At 33.4% G+C, this 17699-nt stretch overlaps 2 protein-coding genes across 2 annotated transcripts; both read left to right on the forward strand.

Moving 5' to 3' along the window:
- Window positions 1-270: 270 nt before the first annotated feature.
- LOC131163662 (uncharacterized) lies at window positions 271-1499 on the forward strand. The gene is made up of 2 exons (XM_058120315.1): window positions 271-594; window positions 1012-1499. Exons 1-2 carry the CDS (start codon window positions 441-443, stop codon window positions 1242-1244), a joined length of 387 nt encoding a protein of 128 aa, XP_057976298.1. The 5' UTR covers window positions 271-440; the 3' UTR covers window positions 1245-1499.
- A 13607-nt stretch (window positions 1500-15106) lies between these two features.
- On the forward strand, window positions 15107-16416 carry LOC131163663 (uncharacterized). The gene is made up of 2 exons (XM_058120316.1): window positions 15107-15585; window positions 16010-16416. The coding sequence occupies exons 1-2, from the start codon at window positions 15432-15434 to the stop codon at window positions 16159-16161; spliced, it is 306 nt and encodes a 101-aa protein (XP_057976299.1). The 5' UTR covers window positions 15107-15431; the 3' UTR covers window positions 16162-16416.
- Window positions 16417-17699: the final 1283 nt, after the last annotated feature.

Here is a 17699-nt window from a genome sequence, read left to right on the forward strand (position 1 = left end):
TTTATTAAATGTTCATCAATTAATTAATTACTTGAAACTTGACTCCTTGACTTGTTCTATCACTTGGGAGAACAAAAAGAAGAAGTGATGACACCTTTTATTTATTCTATTCACTCCTTTTAAATAAAAAAGAGGCACCTTCCTAGCTACTTGCTGGGTGACTGGTGAGCCCAGCTGATACTTTATTAGGCATGACAAGGCTGACCATTAACACTCATGGATCATCATATATGTATATATAAGTAAGTGTGGGGCTGACCTGTTTGCTTTAGTTTCTTCTTTCTTATCTCAATTATCAAACACACTACTGTTGTCATCCCCTATGACTATAAATAAACGAACGCCCAGCAGCCTCAGTGCCCATAGAAGCAGCAGCTGGGGTAATACTCTTCAACAAAGAGGGAAGTTAAATACATACAGCTCAGCAACTATACAGAGATATGGCGGTTGGTCAGCAGGCAGCAGCAGAAGCAGCTAAGTCCTCTCTGAGTATCTTTTGTGTTACCCTCCTGCTAATTTCCACCCAACTGCTGATTCAATCCCCCACAGTGCTTGCAGCTCCACCAGCTTTAGTATCATCCCAGCAGTCAATAAGTAATACATATTAACTCTTCTTTGTGCCTACTCTTTATCTATATATCATTTTTTCCAATTATTTCAGAACGTATGTATATACACATATACACACATATATAGTACATACATTCATACATACATACATATATATATATATATATATATATATATATATGCATGTAGCCTGCCTCCAATTTTCTTTCTTTCTTTCTTTTTTGCTAATGCATGATTTCACTTTCGACGAGTCATTTAGGTCCTCTCAAATGAGTTATAAATCAGGAGAGGACACGATATACCGGACAACTCCCTCATGATAAATGAAAGATCGGCGAGATTGTGAAATTACCTTTTACTACCAATAGCCTATCTCAAATATTAATAGAGGGACTGAATGTGTATATAATTATTAATTATGTTATTAATTGTATTATACAGAAGAAGAGAAGGTCGTCATCAACAACATTAATAGCAGAAAGATGCATGGGGGGCTTAAGGACAATAAAGGTAGTCGCTCAGCACCTGATGGATGTGGAGCACTAGAAGCAGTAGGTCCTGGAGATGCATACAAACGAGTACGTCTTGGAAATCCATACACAAAAGGTCCTGGAATTCATCGAGGTCCTTGCCCACCGGGTAGTAGGCCCAGGCACCCTGGCATACACCCTTAAGCCGAATGATATCAGATGCACAATTACACAGAGTCAATAATTATTTGGCTTATCTATCTTTCCTAATTTGTGAATCACTCTTAAAGTGATGTTACTGTCGGATTGTTTTAATGTTTAACTAGCTAGCCAGTAATTAGAAGATATAAATGCCTATATTTGTATGTGTGTGCTTGATCATATATTATGTGAAGATGTAAAATTGTTGCACCTTTTGTACGATGAGATGTACTGTACTAATAAATTTCTATTTTCATCTTTCAAGGTTTTAACATTTAAGTCTCAAATATTACTAAATTTATTTTTGGAAGAAGCTTTTCGAGTAATAGGTCAGAAAAATACTTCATTTAAGTACTGCCAAACTCCATATAACAACACTGAAAATTGAAATTACAATGATAATTTTGGTTGGAGTATGAGGTTTGAATCTTGAGATGAGAGGTCGATGGGATGCCGATCATTGTATAATTTAAGTTCAACGTAGATCTTAATTGGCCAAGAAAATTAAAGGTTGCCCAGAAAAATTGGGTGAAAAAAAATTATAGAAGAGTGCAAGCGAATACAAAAGAGTAAAGGAGTAAAGGAGTAACTAGGCTTTTAAGCTGACAATTATTATTAATTAATTTTTGGAGAAATAATTAAAATCAAACTTCTAGCCACTTTGATAAAATTAAATAATAACTGTTAAATGTTGAATGCAGTTGTGAATCTGAAAACTGAATTCTAAATATAATTGGAACTTGCCTATGAATTTATAAGTAACGTATTTGGATTTAAAGCTTTGCACGTTCTATGTTTGGAGGATTTGCGAATTCCTCCTACTTATTCTAAAACTTTCCAAGGTTCGCATTGTGGTATCCAAGTTAAGAGAGAAGGTCGTCACCGACAACATTAATAGTAAGAAGATGCATGGGGGCTTAAGGACAATGAAGGTACTCGCTCGGCATCTAATGGATGTGGAGCACTAGACACAGTAGGTCCCGAAAAGTCATACAATGAAGGCCGCAAATGAGTTCGTTGCCCACCAAATAGTGGACACAGGCACCCTTAAGTTGAATGATATCAAATGCACGATTACATGGAATAATTTGTGAATCACTCTTAAAGTGCAATCACTGTCTGATTGCTTTAATTTTTAACTAGCTAGCTAGTAATTAGAAGATATAAATGTCTATTTGTTTGTGTGTGCTTGATCATATAATATGTGAACATGCAAAACCGATGCATGCTTGTATGATGAGATATTTTTGTGCTAATAAATTCCTACTTTCATCTTTGAAGGTTCCAACATATAAGTCCCAAAAAAATACTCCACCTATGACGATTTTGGTTGGAGTCTCAGGTTTGAATCTTGAGATGAGGTGAGAGGTTGATATAGTTGTTACTGTTGTTTAGTTCAAGTTCAACATAATTTTTTTTTAGGCCAAGAAAATCAAAAGTTATCTTTGAAAAAATTTGGGTGAAAAAAGTTATAGAAGAAGGCAAGCAAATAAAGAAGACAATGTTCCAACAATATGCATGACCATCACAATTAGGAGTAAAGGAATTAACTAAGCTTTTAAGTTGATAATTATTATTAATTTTTTGGAGAACTAATTACAATTAAACTTGTAGCCATCTAAGGAGAAATTTAATAAAATTAAGTGTTAAATGTTGAATACAATTCTAAATTTGTAAACTAAATTTCAAATATAATTGGAACTTGCCTATGAATTTAAGGTAGTGTTCGGTAGCATTGATTTTCGGACTTTGAATTAAAATTTTTTTAGATTGGGTAGAAGTTCAATGCAATGTTATATAAAAATTAACCCAAATTTACAAAAATCTAAATCTAAACCCTAAATTTCATGCTCCCAAAAGTAGTGTTAATGTTATTTTCAATTGCTAGCAATGGATCTAGAAAATGAAGAGAAGTGCGTCATGAAGTATTGTGGAATTCATATTATTTAGGAGAAAAAATGTCCAAAATGCAACACTTACTAATTAAAAGGTTTACAAAACAAGGTTGATTTAATTAATTGAATTTTAAACATTAAGAGTTTGAACTCTTTTTAAAGGCAACTAAAGAGTGCATAAATGCATGCATAAACCCTAATTAAAAAACAACCTTAAGCTCCAATGGCCCATAAAAACATGCAGTCACCAGCAAAAAAAAAACATGTTGTCACAATCAAGTGGAGATCACAAGAATAGGATGAGAGACTATGTTGATGTTGTTGTTTTTTTGTCCCACATTGGTAGAATACTTTCACTTTAGTATAAAAGGTGGTTTTGAACTTTTTATATTATTTGTCCCACATTGGAGAGAAGTGTTTTTTAGACTTGAGGTTGAAGCTATATAAAGAGTTCAACTCTTCATTTGTAAAACACACCTCCAAGTTGTACTTTGTCAAGAACTAGTGGATTGATCATCGACGCCCGAGGACGTAGGTAATTCTATACCGAACCTCGTAAATTTCTTGTCTTGTTCTTTTATTGCTTTATTATTAGTTTCTGCATTACTTTATTTTCTTTTATATTCAATAACAATAGTTGTAGTATTGGTGTTTGGCACAAGTGGGGTGCCCGGCACAACAATTGGTATCAGAGCTAGGTTGAATAGTGTTGATACGGAGGTGTTTCTCTGTTAGGATCCTTGATTCTACGTTTGATGCCTAAGAAAGACCTTGTCTAAGTGAGTGCTCAAAGACCATTACGGCTCAGTCGCTCGCTGGAGGTCGGCCTGGTCAAAGTGGAATTTCATATGATAAAACAGAGTAGACACAGTTGATACGTACTATTCATTCTAGGCCTTTTGCTTTGTTGGTTGCTATTGAATATATAGAAGATGGCAAAAACTAGTGCAGCAGTAGAAGAAACTCTGTCCACACGAACTCCAACCCCTTCGACTTCAACATCATCATCAAAGACGATAGCTAATGCTCGGTTTGAGGTGGAGAAATTTGATGGTACCAATAATTTTGGTATGTGGCAATGTGAGGTGATGGGCATCTTGTATCAACAAGAACTAGATATTGCTTTGGATGATAAACTGATAGATATGGGTGACAGAGATTGGGAAAAGATCAATCGTCAGGCATGTGGTACGATTTGTCTATGTCTCGCCAAAAATTAGAAATATTGTGTTATGAGGGAGACATCTGCAAAGAAATTGTGGAACACATTGGAAGATACATTTATGACCAAGAGTCTGGAAAATCGACTCTATTTGAAAAAGAAATTGTTTAGCTTCCAATATCAACCAGGTATTTCGATTAATGACCACATAAATGCTTTCAATGAAATTTTAGACGATTTGTTAAATTTGGATGAAAATGTGAAAGATGAGGATAAAGCCATATTGTTACTGAATTCTCTCCCTGATGAGTATGAACATTTGACCACCACTTTATTGTATGGGAAAGATAAAGTTACTTATGATGCTGTTTGTACTGCATTGATTAGTACTAAATGCAAAAACAAGGATCAAAGGGTCCATAAGGAAACAGCAGAAACACTAACAATAAGGGGACGTTCTCAGAGTCATATGCCTGGAAGGAAGAGTAAATCTCATGGGAGGAGTAAATCTCGTGGGAGACCTGCTAAAGATGAATGCGCATTTTGTCGTGAGAGAGGGCATTGGAAGAAAGATTGCCCTAAATTACAGCAGAAGAATAAGGGCAAAACAAATTCTAATGCCATTATAGCCAATGAAGATGGAAGTGAGTCAGATTTTTCTCTTATTGGAACATCTTCGTCACATTATATTGGTGAGTGGATTTTCGATTCTGGTTGTTCCTATCACATGTGTCCCAATAGGGAATGGTTTTCTAATTTTGAAGAATTAGATGGTGGGGTTGTTTTTATGGGAAATGATAATACTTGTAAAACAACTGGAATAGGATCAATACAGTTGAAATGTCAAGATGGAACTATTAAGACCTTGACTGATGTTAGGTATGTTCCAAGCCTAAAGAAGAATCTGATTTCATTGGGTGCCTTAGAATCTAAAGGGTTCACTATCACTTTGAAAGATGGAACCTTAAAGATTAAATCAGGTGCCCTGGTGGTGATGAAAGGAATAAGGAAAAATAACTTGTATTATTTACAAGGTAGTACAATTATTAGTTCAGTAGCTGTTGTTTCCGAGAAAGATGCAGGTTCAGATACAACCAAGTTATGTCATATGCGATTAGCACATGTAGGAGAAATTTTTTTGCAACAATTAGTTAAGCGAGGTTTGTTAAAAGGTGCAAAGGTGTGCAAACTTGAATTTTCTGAGCATTGTATTCTGGGAAAACAAACTAGAGTAAAATTTGGCACAGCAATCCACGAGACTGAAGGTATTTTAGACTACATCCATACAGATGTATGGGGGCCCACAAAAACGGTTTCATTGGGTGGTATGCATTATTTTGTCACTTTTGTTGATGATTTTTCTAGAAGTGTTTGGGTGTATTCTATGAAGCATAAAAATGAAGTATGTGATATTTTCCTTAAGTGGAAAAAATTAGTTGAAACTCAAACTAGCAAAAAGATTAAACGGCTCAGATCAGATAATGGTGGTGAATAAACGAGTATGAAGATATGTCAGGATGAAGGTATTGCTCGACACTTCACAGTTCGAAATACACCACAGCAGAACGGGGTGGCATAGCGTATGAATCGGATTTTACTGGAGAAAGTTCGATGTATGTTGTCTAATGCTGGGTTAGACAAAAGGTTTTTGGCTGAGGCTGTTAAATATGCATGTCATCTCATCAATCGTTTACCATCATCTACAATAGGGGGAAAAACACCCTATGAGGTATGGTCTGGAAAGCCTGCTAGTGATTTTGATTCTTTACATGTATTTGGTACTATGGCTTATTATCATGTTAAAGAATCTAAGTTGGACCCAAGAGCCAAGAAAGCAATATTCTTGGGGATAACTGCAGGAGTCAAAGGATACCGTCTTTGGTGTCTAGAGACGAAAAAAGTAATTTTAAGTAGAGATGTAACTTTTGATGAACTTGCGATGATGAAGAAAACAATACGCAAAGAGTCACGAGTTAAAGAGAAGACTAGTGGTACTCAACAACAGGTGGAGGTTGAGACAATTTTGGGAAATCCAGTGAGAAATGAGACTACACAAGTTAACTCTCCAGTTACGGTGGGGAATAGTGTACAAGAAGAGGAGATTTCAATTCGAGAATCTTCACAGCAACAAGAATCAATTGTTTCTCAAAGGCCAAGACGAGAAATTCGAAAACCTGCTCGGTATACTGATATGGTGGCCTATGCACTTCCAGTTGTGGATGATAATGTTCCTTACACTTTCAAAGAAGCAATGAGGAACTCTGAATCAGACAAGTGGAAAAAAGCAATGGATGAAGAAATGCAGTCTCTTCATCAGAATCAGACTTGGGAGCTAGCCTAGTTACCTAAGGGTAAGAAAGCAATTGGTTGTAAATGGGTTTATGTAAAGAAAGAAGGATTTCCAGATGCAAATAATGTTTGCTTCAAAGTTAGATTGGTAGCTAAGGGCTACGCACAGAAGGAAGGCATTGATTATAATGAGGTATTTTCTCCAGTTGTTAAACATTCTTCCATTCGAATTTTGTTGGCTTTGGTAGCATAATTTGATCTTGAACTAGTTCAACTCGATGTAAAAACTACATTTTTACATGGTGATTTGGAAGAGGAAATCTATATGACTCAGCCAGATGGATTTCAGGTTGCTGGAAAAGAAAATTGGGTATGTAAACTGGGTAAATCTTTGTATGGTTTAAAACAGTCTCCAAGACAGTAGTACAAACGATTTCATCAGTTTATGATGGGTCAGAAGTGTAACACCCCGACCCCGAGGAGCCTGAGATATTAACTTATTACTACTGATTTATAGCGAAAGCAAATAAACTCAATTTTTATTAAACCAGAGCGCTAATTATCCATATTACAATCATTTATTTCAAAAGAAGAAAAATTACACAAACATAAATATCTGAAACCATACTAATATTTCTAATCAATCTTTATTTTTCTAATCCCCACCCGCATGCTTGCTAAGCCTGGTTTCCGACATGTCCTTCAGAGTTATCTGAAATAAAATATGATTAGGGTGAGACGACGCTCAATAAGTAAATAAAATTATTATTAGTGTGTGGCCAAAATGAGCTTTTAAAGAATTTCGTAAAACAATATTTAATACTATAACTTCAAGATTGCTTTTAGAATAAACATAAATTTAAAAATTTCTGCATAAAACTTTTATCATCAATTTCAACAGTAAATTTTTACAATCATATACTATAATTGCTAAATTAAACTTTTAACTTTAAAACTGTAAAAATATTTAATGATAAACATACATATACTTTTCCTTATACGTTTTCCTTAGATCGTCATTTAAGCACCAAAATGATCCATTTCACGTAAACTTACACTTTTCCTTCAAATCATCAGTAACTTTGTACACGTAATTAAATATGTATAAACATATATTATAAAAACCACGCTTATGCCTGTTTGCCGTAAGTCATGTTTACCCCCATGACTGGGTTGTGCGGTCTGAAGACTGGACTTAACTGGTTGGCCGACCAAACTAAATCAACGTACGAAAACTTTAAGTGATATTTTCCTTATTAAGTCCTGGTCCGGAACCAGGTGTGCACTCAGGAGGAATCCACTAACATAAATAACCACTCTGTAAACAGTGTGGGTGCACTCTGATCCGTATAAACTTTAAGCTGCGGTACCGAGCATCTGTAACTTTGAACTTTCATTGCCATAAAGGGTTTTAAAATCATCTTATTATAATTTATGCAATTAAAAATAATATCGTGAAAATCTCATCTTTACTCATATTTTCATTAAAAATGTAACGTAGATATAAACTCATGCCACACAATTTGTGTTAAAAATATATATAATTTTATTTTTGAATAGAAATAAATGCTGAAAATTTACCCGAGTGGATTAGAACATTTCTTAACCCAAAAATAGATGCAAGTATATTAAAGATAGAACTGGTATAATTAAATACGCGTAAAAATAAACTCATGGAAATTTTGTGGAACTAATTAACATATTTAAAATTTACTCATAAAATAAACTCGGGTATGAATTTTAAATAAATAAAAAAAAAAGCTAACATAATCAAAATTTACTTACCTTCCTTTTTACGAACACTGTAACTATCTTTAAGAAATGAGATCGGAAAGAGTGGGTGATTGAGAACTTATTCAAAATTTCTCTCTCCACCACAATTTCTTTCACTCACTAATCCTTCTCTTCCTTAGGAAATTATTGTGAAAAATGAAGGTTGATACCTCCCTATTTATAGGAAAATTTTGGGGAAGAAATAGAATTTATAAAAGTGTGGGGAGATGGGTGAAATTATAATTTTTTTAAAAATTAAAGAATGGACAAGGGATGGGCAGGGTATGGGTTGAGTATGGGATGGCGATGGAGGCCATGTGGGAGTGCTTGCCACCATTCCCATTAAATAAATTTTTAATTAACTACTTACCTAATTAATTAATCAATTAGTTAATTAATTATTTTATTATTTTATTATTTTTCTTAATCATTATTATCATTATTATTATTATTGTTATTACTTTTAAACTATTTTTAGTATTTATTTATTTTATTATTTATTTTTGAACAAGAATTAAATTTAAATTTTGAAAACTCATGTGGACCCCACACGGTCTTGTGGGCCCCACACAACTTCGAGACCCGAATGGATCCTACGTAACTCGAATAATTCTTATACGATTTTATGCATCCTAAATAGCTTTGAGACTCGTGTAAACCTCCATACGGTTTCGAGACTCATGTGGGCCCCACGCAGTCTTGTGGGCCTCGCATATGATACCTATATTATTATTATTTTATCATATATTTTTACAAATTATATCAGTCAAAACATTATTTTATGTACTTATTTACGTATATAAACAGTGTCTTGTGGCTCCGAAACTCATGTGGACCCCACATAGTCTTGTGGGCCCCACATATGATACCTATATTATTATCATCTTATTATATATTTTTACAAATTATGTCTGTCAAAACACTATTTTATGTATATATACTTATTTACGTGTAAAAACAGTGTCTATCCTGTTTATCTTATGAAATTCCATTTTGATCAAGCCGACCTCCAGGGAGTGACTGAGCCGCAATGGTCTCTGAGCACTCGCTAAGACAAGGTCTTTCTTAGGTATCAAACATGGAATCAAAGATCCTACAAAAAAACACTTTAGTATTGATATTAACTTAATGACCATTTTTATTATTTTATTATTATTGTACTTTGATTATATATATATTTTTGAGTCATCACAAGAAGTACATCAGAAATAAACATGATCATTGTATTTATTTTCGCAGACTACAGAATGGATCTTTTATACATTTACTCTTGTATGTTGATGATATGTTGATAGCTTCAAAGAATAGGGAAGAAATCAATAAGTTGAAAAGTCAGTTAAATCAAGAGTTTGAGATGAAAGATCTTGGTGAAGTAAAGAAGATACTTGGCATGGAGATTCGTAGAGACAGAATGAGAGAAAGAGTTAGTTTGTCTCAGAAACAGTATTTGAAGAAGGTAGTACAGAGTTTTGGCATGTTTGAGCAGTCAAAACCAGTAAGCACTCGTCTTGCTCCTCATTTCAAAGTTAGTGCTACTTTATCTCCTAAATCAGATGAGGAACGTAAGTATATGTAACAGGTTCCTTATGCAAGTACTGTTGGTAGTCTGATGTATGCAATGGTTTGTACTAGACCTGATATTTCACAAGCTGTTAGTATGGTGAGCAGGTATATGCATGATCCGGGTAAAGGACATTGGCAAGCTGTGAAATGGATTTTGAGATATATTATGAATACGATTGATATTGGTATAGTATTTGAGAAAAATAATAGTATTGAACAACGTGTTGTTGGATATGTGGATTCGGATTTTGCAGGTGATTTGGATAAACGTCGATCAACTACTGGATATATTTTTACATTTGCTAATGGTCCAGTGAGTTGGAGGTCTACCTTACAGTCTACCATTGCCTTGTCTACAACAGAAGCAGAGTACATGGCAGCTTCAGAGGCTGTTAAGGAAGCTATTTGGTTGCAGGATTTACTTGAAAATTTGGGAGTTGTTCAGAAACACATGGTTGTATTTTGTGATAGCCAGAGTGCTATTCACTTGGCAAAGAACCAAGTCTACCATGCACGAACGAAGCACATCGACGTTTGGTTTCATTTTATGCGGGATATTATTGATGGAGGCAAGATACTTCTTCAGAAGATTGCTACAACTGAAAATCCCGCAGATATGTTGACCAAGATTGTGACAACAATCAAGTTCAAACATTGTTTGGACTTGATCAATATCCTGCAAATCTGAGTATTTTTGGAAGGCGCTGATGATGTGGAACTCTAGAAAATATTGGTGACTGAAAATTTTGTTGAATTTATCATCAAGGTGGAGATTTGTTGTTTTTTTGTCCCACATTGGTAGAATACTTCCACCTTAGTATAAAAGGTGGTTTTGAATTTTTTATATTATTTGTCCCACATTGGAGAGAAGTGTTTTTTAGACTTGAGGTTGAAGCTATATAAAGAGCTCAACTCTTCATTTGTAAAACACACCTCCAAGTTGTACTTTGTCAAGAACTAGTGGATTGATCATCGGAGCCCGAGGACGTAGGTAATTCTATACCGAACCTCGTAAATTTCTTGTCTTGTTCTTTTTATTGCTTTATTATTAGTTTCTGCATGACTTTAATTTCTTTTATATTCAATAGCAATAGTTGTAGTATTAGTGTTTGGCACAAGTGGGGTGCCCGGCACAACAGATGTGGCAAAGGAGTCGCCACTAACATATTTACCTATGTACAGTTAATTAGATCAATCACCTACATATTGGTCGATTAGCCTCTAAGTGCAAATTTAAATTAATTCAAGAAATCAATAATCCCGACTGCACAATTACGTAGGGCTAGGTTTAAGAGTATGATCATATAATAAAATGTTATGAATGCCCTCTACATCTCCACTCCACGAATAATACTTAACTTGCTAATCATTATCTTTGAACTCAAATAATTATGATTTTTTTATCAACTCTTCCTACGTTATTTAATTTTTAAGCCTTCATATTATTGAATTGTTACATGAATGACTATGCTTTGTGTTTTGGAATTTTATTATAATTATCATATCTAACCTTAATACTAAATAGTTTTGTAACTGGGGATATTATTTCACTTCACGAAACTTAATATTAAGGACGAAATCTCACCACTTATGAATTTCATCAATAGGTAATCAAACACTTAATAACTTTAAACAAAATTAATAAAGAAGGCAATGGTAAATGAAGACTTGAAATATGTAGCATAATCATAGAAGTGACTCCAAAATTACTAGATAATTTTTTAAATTTGTACAAAAAATTAGAAAACATCTTTTTATGTATAATGTTTCTTCTCAATTTTCTACAAAAACAATTATTTCCATGCAGGTGAGAGCAGTGAGAGAAGAAGAAAGCTTAATTTTCAGAAAAGAAGCAAAAGAAAATAACCAGATGAAATTATTAGAGGCAGCTGTAGCAAAGAGGGTAAAAGAAATGGTGGGCACGATGCGCATCTCGAAAGACGCTCATCATCAGGAAGAACCAAAAGACATCAAAGAAGACGAAAATAGGGGAAGCAATAATTTTGAAGACCAGAACCCCACAGACGATGATAGTTTGAAGACCAGAACCCCACAGAGCAGAAGCATAATTTACAGCTGTTAGCCACTAGGCGGCTTGTAATTTGTGTCGGTCAAGTCAGTCCAAAGCACTATGAGATAGTGGCTTGGCTTGGTAAGGAGATCCACATCAGTGGCACCGATGCAAAATCAGTACCAATTAAGGAGATCTCATTTTTTTTATATTTTTAGTGACCTCATCAATCACGTGTTGCATGCATGCAAACAAAAATGGTGGGTGAAGGGCATAATCTTGCTGGCAGCAAATGTTGAGAAAAATATTATATACGAACTAATTCTTACGAATAAACCAATGCAATAATGCAAATAATAAATAAAAATAAGACATAAGAAATTTAAGGTGATTTCCTTAAATATTGAGATACGTACACGGGGTACGGCGGTTCAAATCCACTATCACCAAAATATTGTACAAAGTGGATACAAAAGCATAAGTCTTACAAATATATAAGAGTATAAATAAATATAGTAAGATGAAAATGTCTCACCAAATATTCTGAACAAAGTTCCAAAGAACCAACTAAAATGAGCACAATCAGAAAATACCAAGCTGATAATATACGGCCTGAACAGCTGCAAGAATGGCCGCAACTAGTTGGAGAAAAAAAAAAAAAGTCGCAGCTGCTACAGAAAGAAGACAAGCAACCCTGCAGACGTGAGGAGCCGCTGCGTGTAAAAACAGAACAGAGAGGCAGTTGCTGTGGGTGTGGTGCTGTAGATGTGCTTTGTTTACATTGTTAGTTTTCTATTTATGTTGCTAATTTTGCCTTTGAAAAAATTTAAAACAAATTTAATGTTGTTCAGTTCGCCTTTTATCATCTAAAATTAAATAGATTTTAGTTAGCATTAAAATAAAATTACCTTTGGAATTTAACCTTTAATTAAAATAAGTTATCATCCGTATATTTTCCAATAAAATTAAAAAAATCAAATAAAATCATTTAAAAATATTTTTACTATTATTTAATTTTCATGTACAACAAAATTGTTCTTGTAGCACTTAAAGGTGAGTTCTGAAATAGAATAATTAAGAAAAATAATTGTAATAATTTCAATTTTTTATTTATAAAATTTTTCAATTTGCATTATTTTTGTATTATTATTATTATTTTACATATTTTAAATTGTTATTTGATTCATGGAAGAAAATAAACAATATTTGTTCAATCATGTTTTTAATAGTTTTAATTTTTTAAAAGTATTAACAAAACTTTATGGTTTTAGATTTGAAGTTTTTATCCCTGATTTTTAGTTTTCATTTCTAATTTTTATTTTCTTAATTTTTTATTGTCATGCCAGAAACCTCTCATTTACTTAACATTTTTCTAAAAAAAGAAAAAAATAAAAGAGCAGTTTAATGCATAAAGCTCTCGCATATGTAACGTCACGAGAAGGGGCAGACCATAATGAGTGAATAGTACACAACCTTCCCTAACACTTTTGTAAAAGACTATTTCCACATCTCAAACTCATGACCTTCATTACAACTTTTCCATTATGCCTAAACTCCCCTTACATTTACTTAACTTTTATCCAATCCCAAATAACAAATTACATTGCCATAAGAGGAAAAGGTTGTAGATGAAGAAACCACTCACTAGGCCAGCGATGAACACCACAAAAATTTTTCCATTGCTCTGCTCACCTACCAGGAAGAAGGGGGAAAAGAAGAAGAGCCCAAAAAAAAAAAAAATCAGCAACCAAAGACATACCTAACTTTGAATGATTGATGGAGATTAAATAAGAAATAGAAAATGAGGTTTTTAAGATAAGATTAGAATCAGTGTTTCAAACTGTTTCATGTGTCCTTAAAGATGATCCATACATGTCATTTCAAATCACTATAAAAAGAATATGACACAAAGTCCTCTGGCTTATATTCAATCTTATAAAATGACTTGCTTTAAACCACCTTCCATATTGTGTATTACGGGGAATCAATAATGTTGTATAGGCCCCCCCAAAAAAATAAAAATAAATATATCTTCCCAACAGGTAATTTTCAATAATTCATGCAATTGGAGGGGGCACTATTGTGTCAATAGAAAGCAACAGCAGAATCCATCTATGCCGCGCCCCCCTTTCCTTCTCTCTTTCTTTTCTTTAACTTAAAGAGTTAATTAACATGCACTTCTTACATGCAAACATGAAAATAAAGACACCAAAGGAAAAAAGCAAGCACAAGTTAGATTTCACAAACAAGACTTTTAGTCCTCATTTTATTTTGCCAGAGAACACTATTAAAGTTTGCAGAAATGCACACATATCATACAAGAAGCACAAATAGAAATAGCACATAATCACAATCAGCAGATCAGCCATAGTAAACGAGAAAAAAAAAAAAAAAAGAAGACCACTATGTAGCTTATATGTAAACATTATTAGTCACTTCCCATTGCAATGAAACAATTTTTTTCTTTTTTCTTTTTGACAATGAAAGAAGCTGGTCATTTTTTTGAGTGATTTTACCGCTTCTGTGTGTTTAGCTTCCTGAAGGGGCACATCTTTCTTTTTCAAAAGCTGGTGAAGTAGTGCTGTGTAGGTTGTCAGCTTTGGGATAAAGCCTATCATATAATTTACAATACTTATATTAGATAGAAAGAGGAGAAGGTACCAAAAGAGGTTTGAGCCTATTTATCCCGTCTTTACTTATATTAGACATGTAAGCTTTTTAAGAAAAGAGAAAAATTAAGCTTGAAGTTATAAACGAATTCTAAAAGGAATAATATTTTTGGCATTATTATTACATATTATTTTATGTGTTTGTCAAGTTATATTAAATGAATTATGTCATACTTCTAATAAAATGGAAAGATATTAGAAGAAAGAGTTTCTGGTAGATATGGGTGACCCTTTTTTTTATAGAAAAAAAAAAAAGAAAAAATATCTTTGAAAATGTATTATTTAAAGATTACTTTTTATTTGAAAGTATTTTAAGAGAAAATCAATGAATATAGAGAATGAATGAAATATTGTTTTTGCAATTATTCTGTTTAAAACATGGTAAGATATTAAAATATATGTAAAATAGACTTTTTCACTAACTGATTTAGAACCAAATCAACGCAAATCCTATTTACTAAATCTTCATCAATTAATTAATTACTTGAACCTGACTCATTGACTTATTCTATCACTTGGGTGAACAAAAAGAAAAAGTGATCGACACCTTTTATTTATTCTATTCATTCCTTTTACATAGAAAAGAGAACCACGAAAGCACCTTCCTAGCTACTTGTGAGCCCAGAGGATACTTTATTAGGCATGACAAGGCTGACCATTAACACTCAACAATGTCGGCTGACCGGTCTGCTTTAGTTTCTTCATCTCCTATGGCTATAAATAAACGAACGCCCAGCGGCCTCAGTGCCCATAGCAGCAGCAGCTGGTGTAGTACTCTTTAACAAAGAGAGAAATTAAACACATACAGCTCAGCAACTATACAGAGATATGGCGGTTGGTCAGCAGGCAGCAGCAGAAGCAGCTAAGTCCTCTCTGAGTATCTTCTGTGTTACCCTCCTGCTAATTTCCACCCAGCTGCTGATTCAATCCCCCACAGTGCTTGCAGCTCCACCAGCTTTAGTATCATCCCAGCAGTCAATAAGTAATACATATTAACTCTTCTTTTTGCCTACTCTTTATCTACATATCATTTTTTTCAATTTCAGAACATATGTATATACACATATACACACATATATAATACATACATTCATATATATATATATATATATATATATATATGCATGTAACCTGCCTCCAATTTTCTTTCCTTCTTTTTTTTGCTAATTCATGATTTCAATTTCGACGAGTCATTTAGGTCCTCTCAAATGGGTTATAAATCAGGAGAGGACACGATATACCAGACAACTCTCTCATTATAAATGAAAGATCGACGAGATTGTGAAATTACCTCTTACTTCCAGGAGCCTTGCTCTTGGGGCAAAGCAAATAGCCTACCTCAAATATTAATAGAGGGACTGAATGTGTATATAATTATTAATTATATTATTAATTGTATTATATAGAAGAAGAGAAGGTCGTCATCGACAACATTAATAGTAGAAAGATGCATGGGGGGCTTAAGGACAATAAAGGTACTCGCTCGGATTCTGATGGAGATGGACGTCGACACCACACACTGGATAGCGGACACAAGAACCGTCACATGCACCCTTAAGTTGAATGATATCAGATGCACAATTACACAGAGTGAATAATTATTTGGCATTTTTATCTTTCCTAATTTGTGAATCACTCTTAAAGTGATGCTATTGTTGAATTGCTTTAATGTTTAACTAGCTAGCTAGTAATTAGAAGATATAAATGTCTATGTTTGTATGTGTGTGCTTGATCATATAATATGTGAAGATGTAAAATTGATGCACCTTTTGTACGATGAGATGTTTCGTGCTAATAAATTTATATTTTCATCTTTCAAGGTTTTAACATTTAAGTCTCAAATATTACTAAATTTATTTTTGGAAGAAGCTTTTCGAGTAATAGGTCAGAAGAATACTTCATTTAAGTACCGCCAAATTCCATATAACAACACTAGAACATGAAATTACAATGATAATTTTGGTTCAAGTATCAGGTTTGAATCTTGAGATGAGAGGTCGATAGGATGCCGATCATTGTATAATTTAAGTTCAACATAGATCTTAATTGGCCAAGAAAATTAAAGGTTGCCCAGAAAAATTGGTTGAAAAAAAATAGTAGAAGAATGCAAGCAAATACAAAAGACATGTTCCAACATGCATGATCATCACAATTAGGAGTAAAGGAGTAACTAGGTTTTTAAGATGACAATTATTATTAATTAATTTTTTGAGAAATAATTAAAATCAAACTTCTAGCCGCTTTGATAAAATTAAATATTACCTGTTAAATGTTGAATGCAGTTGTGAATCTGAAAACTGAATTCTAAATATAATTGGAACTTGCCTATGAATTTAAGGTAGTGTTTGGGGACATTAATTTCAAGATTTGAATCTAAATTTGTGGAGATTAGGTTGAAACACAATACAATTTAGATTAAAAGCAATGTAAATTCTGATTTTTCAGTCACTAGAAAATAACTAATCATTAATATATGGATTTGGAAAATAAAGAGAAGTGTGTTTTGGAATATTATGGAATTTATATTATCTAGGAGGAAAAATGCCCAAAATTACATCTCAATAAACACCTTATTAAATTAGAAATAATTCAACACTAACCAAAAGGTTTACAAAATAAGGTTGATTTAATTATTGAATTTTAAATACTAAAATCTTAAAAAACCCTCTTTAAAGATAAACTAAGTGCAACTAAATAGCACCTAGGCCTGCCAAAAGAAATCGATAGTTTCTGGATTGTAATTAGTTAAAGTTCCATTAAAGAGCATTTTCATGGGATAGAACTCCTTGGGGATTATAAAATTTTCATGAGGTTGATTTTGTGCCGACATCCAAGCAGGAATATCTTTTACTTCCATTGTAAGTAACGTATTTGGATTTAAAGCCTTGCACGTTCTATGTTTGGAGGACATGCGAATTCCTCCAACTTATTTTAAAACTTTCCAAGGTTCGCATTGTGGTATCCAAGTTGAGAGATACAACATTAATAGCAATAAAGGTACTCGCTTACATCTAGTGGGTGCAGAGCACTAGACATAATAGGTCCCGAAAAGTCATACAATCAAGGCCACAAATGAGTTCGTTGCCCACTATTACA

This window comes from Malania oleifera, chromosome 9 (assembly GCF_029873635.1).
Source record: "Malania oleifera isolate guangnan ecotype guangnan chromosome 9, ASM2987363v1, whole genome shotgun sequence".
In the NCBI taxonomy this organism is placed as follows: Eukaryota; Viridiplantae; Streptophyta; class Magnoliopsida; order Santalales; family Ximeniaceae; genus Malania; species Malania oleifera.

What these genes read in the sequence shown, in the direction of transcription:
- LOC131163662 (XM_058120315.1), top strand. Translation starts at nt 441, where the DNA reads ATGGCGGTTGGTCAGCAGGCAGCAGCAGAAGCAGCTAAGTCCTCTCTG. An exon ending in ATCATCCCAGCAGTCAATAA is followed by an intron (nt 595 to 1,011) that starts GTAATACATATT and finishes TGTATTATACAG; the next exon opens with AAGAAGAGAAGGTCGTCATC.
- LOC131163663 (XM_058120316.1), top strand. Translation starts at nt 15,432, where the DNA reads ATGGCGGTTGGTCAGCAGGCAGCAGCAGAAGCAGCTAAGTCCTCTCTG. An exon ending in ATCATCCCAGCAGTCAATAA is followed by an intron (nt 15,586 to 16,009) that starts GTAATACATATT and finishes TGTATTATATAG; the next exon opens with AAGAAGAGAAGGTCGTCATC.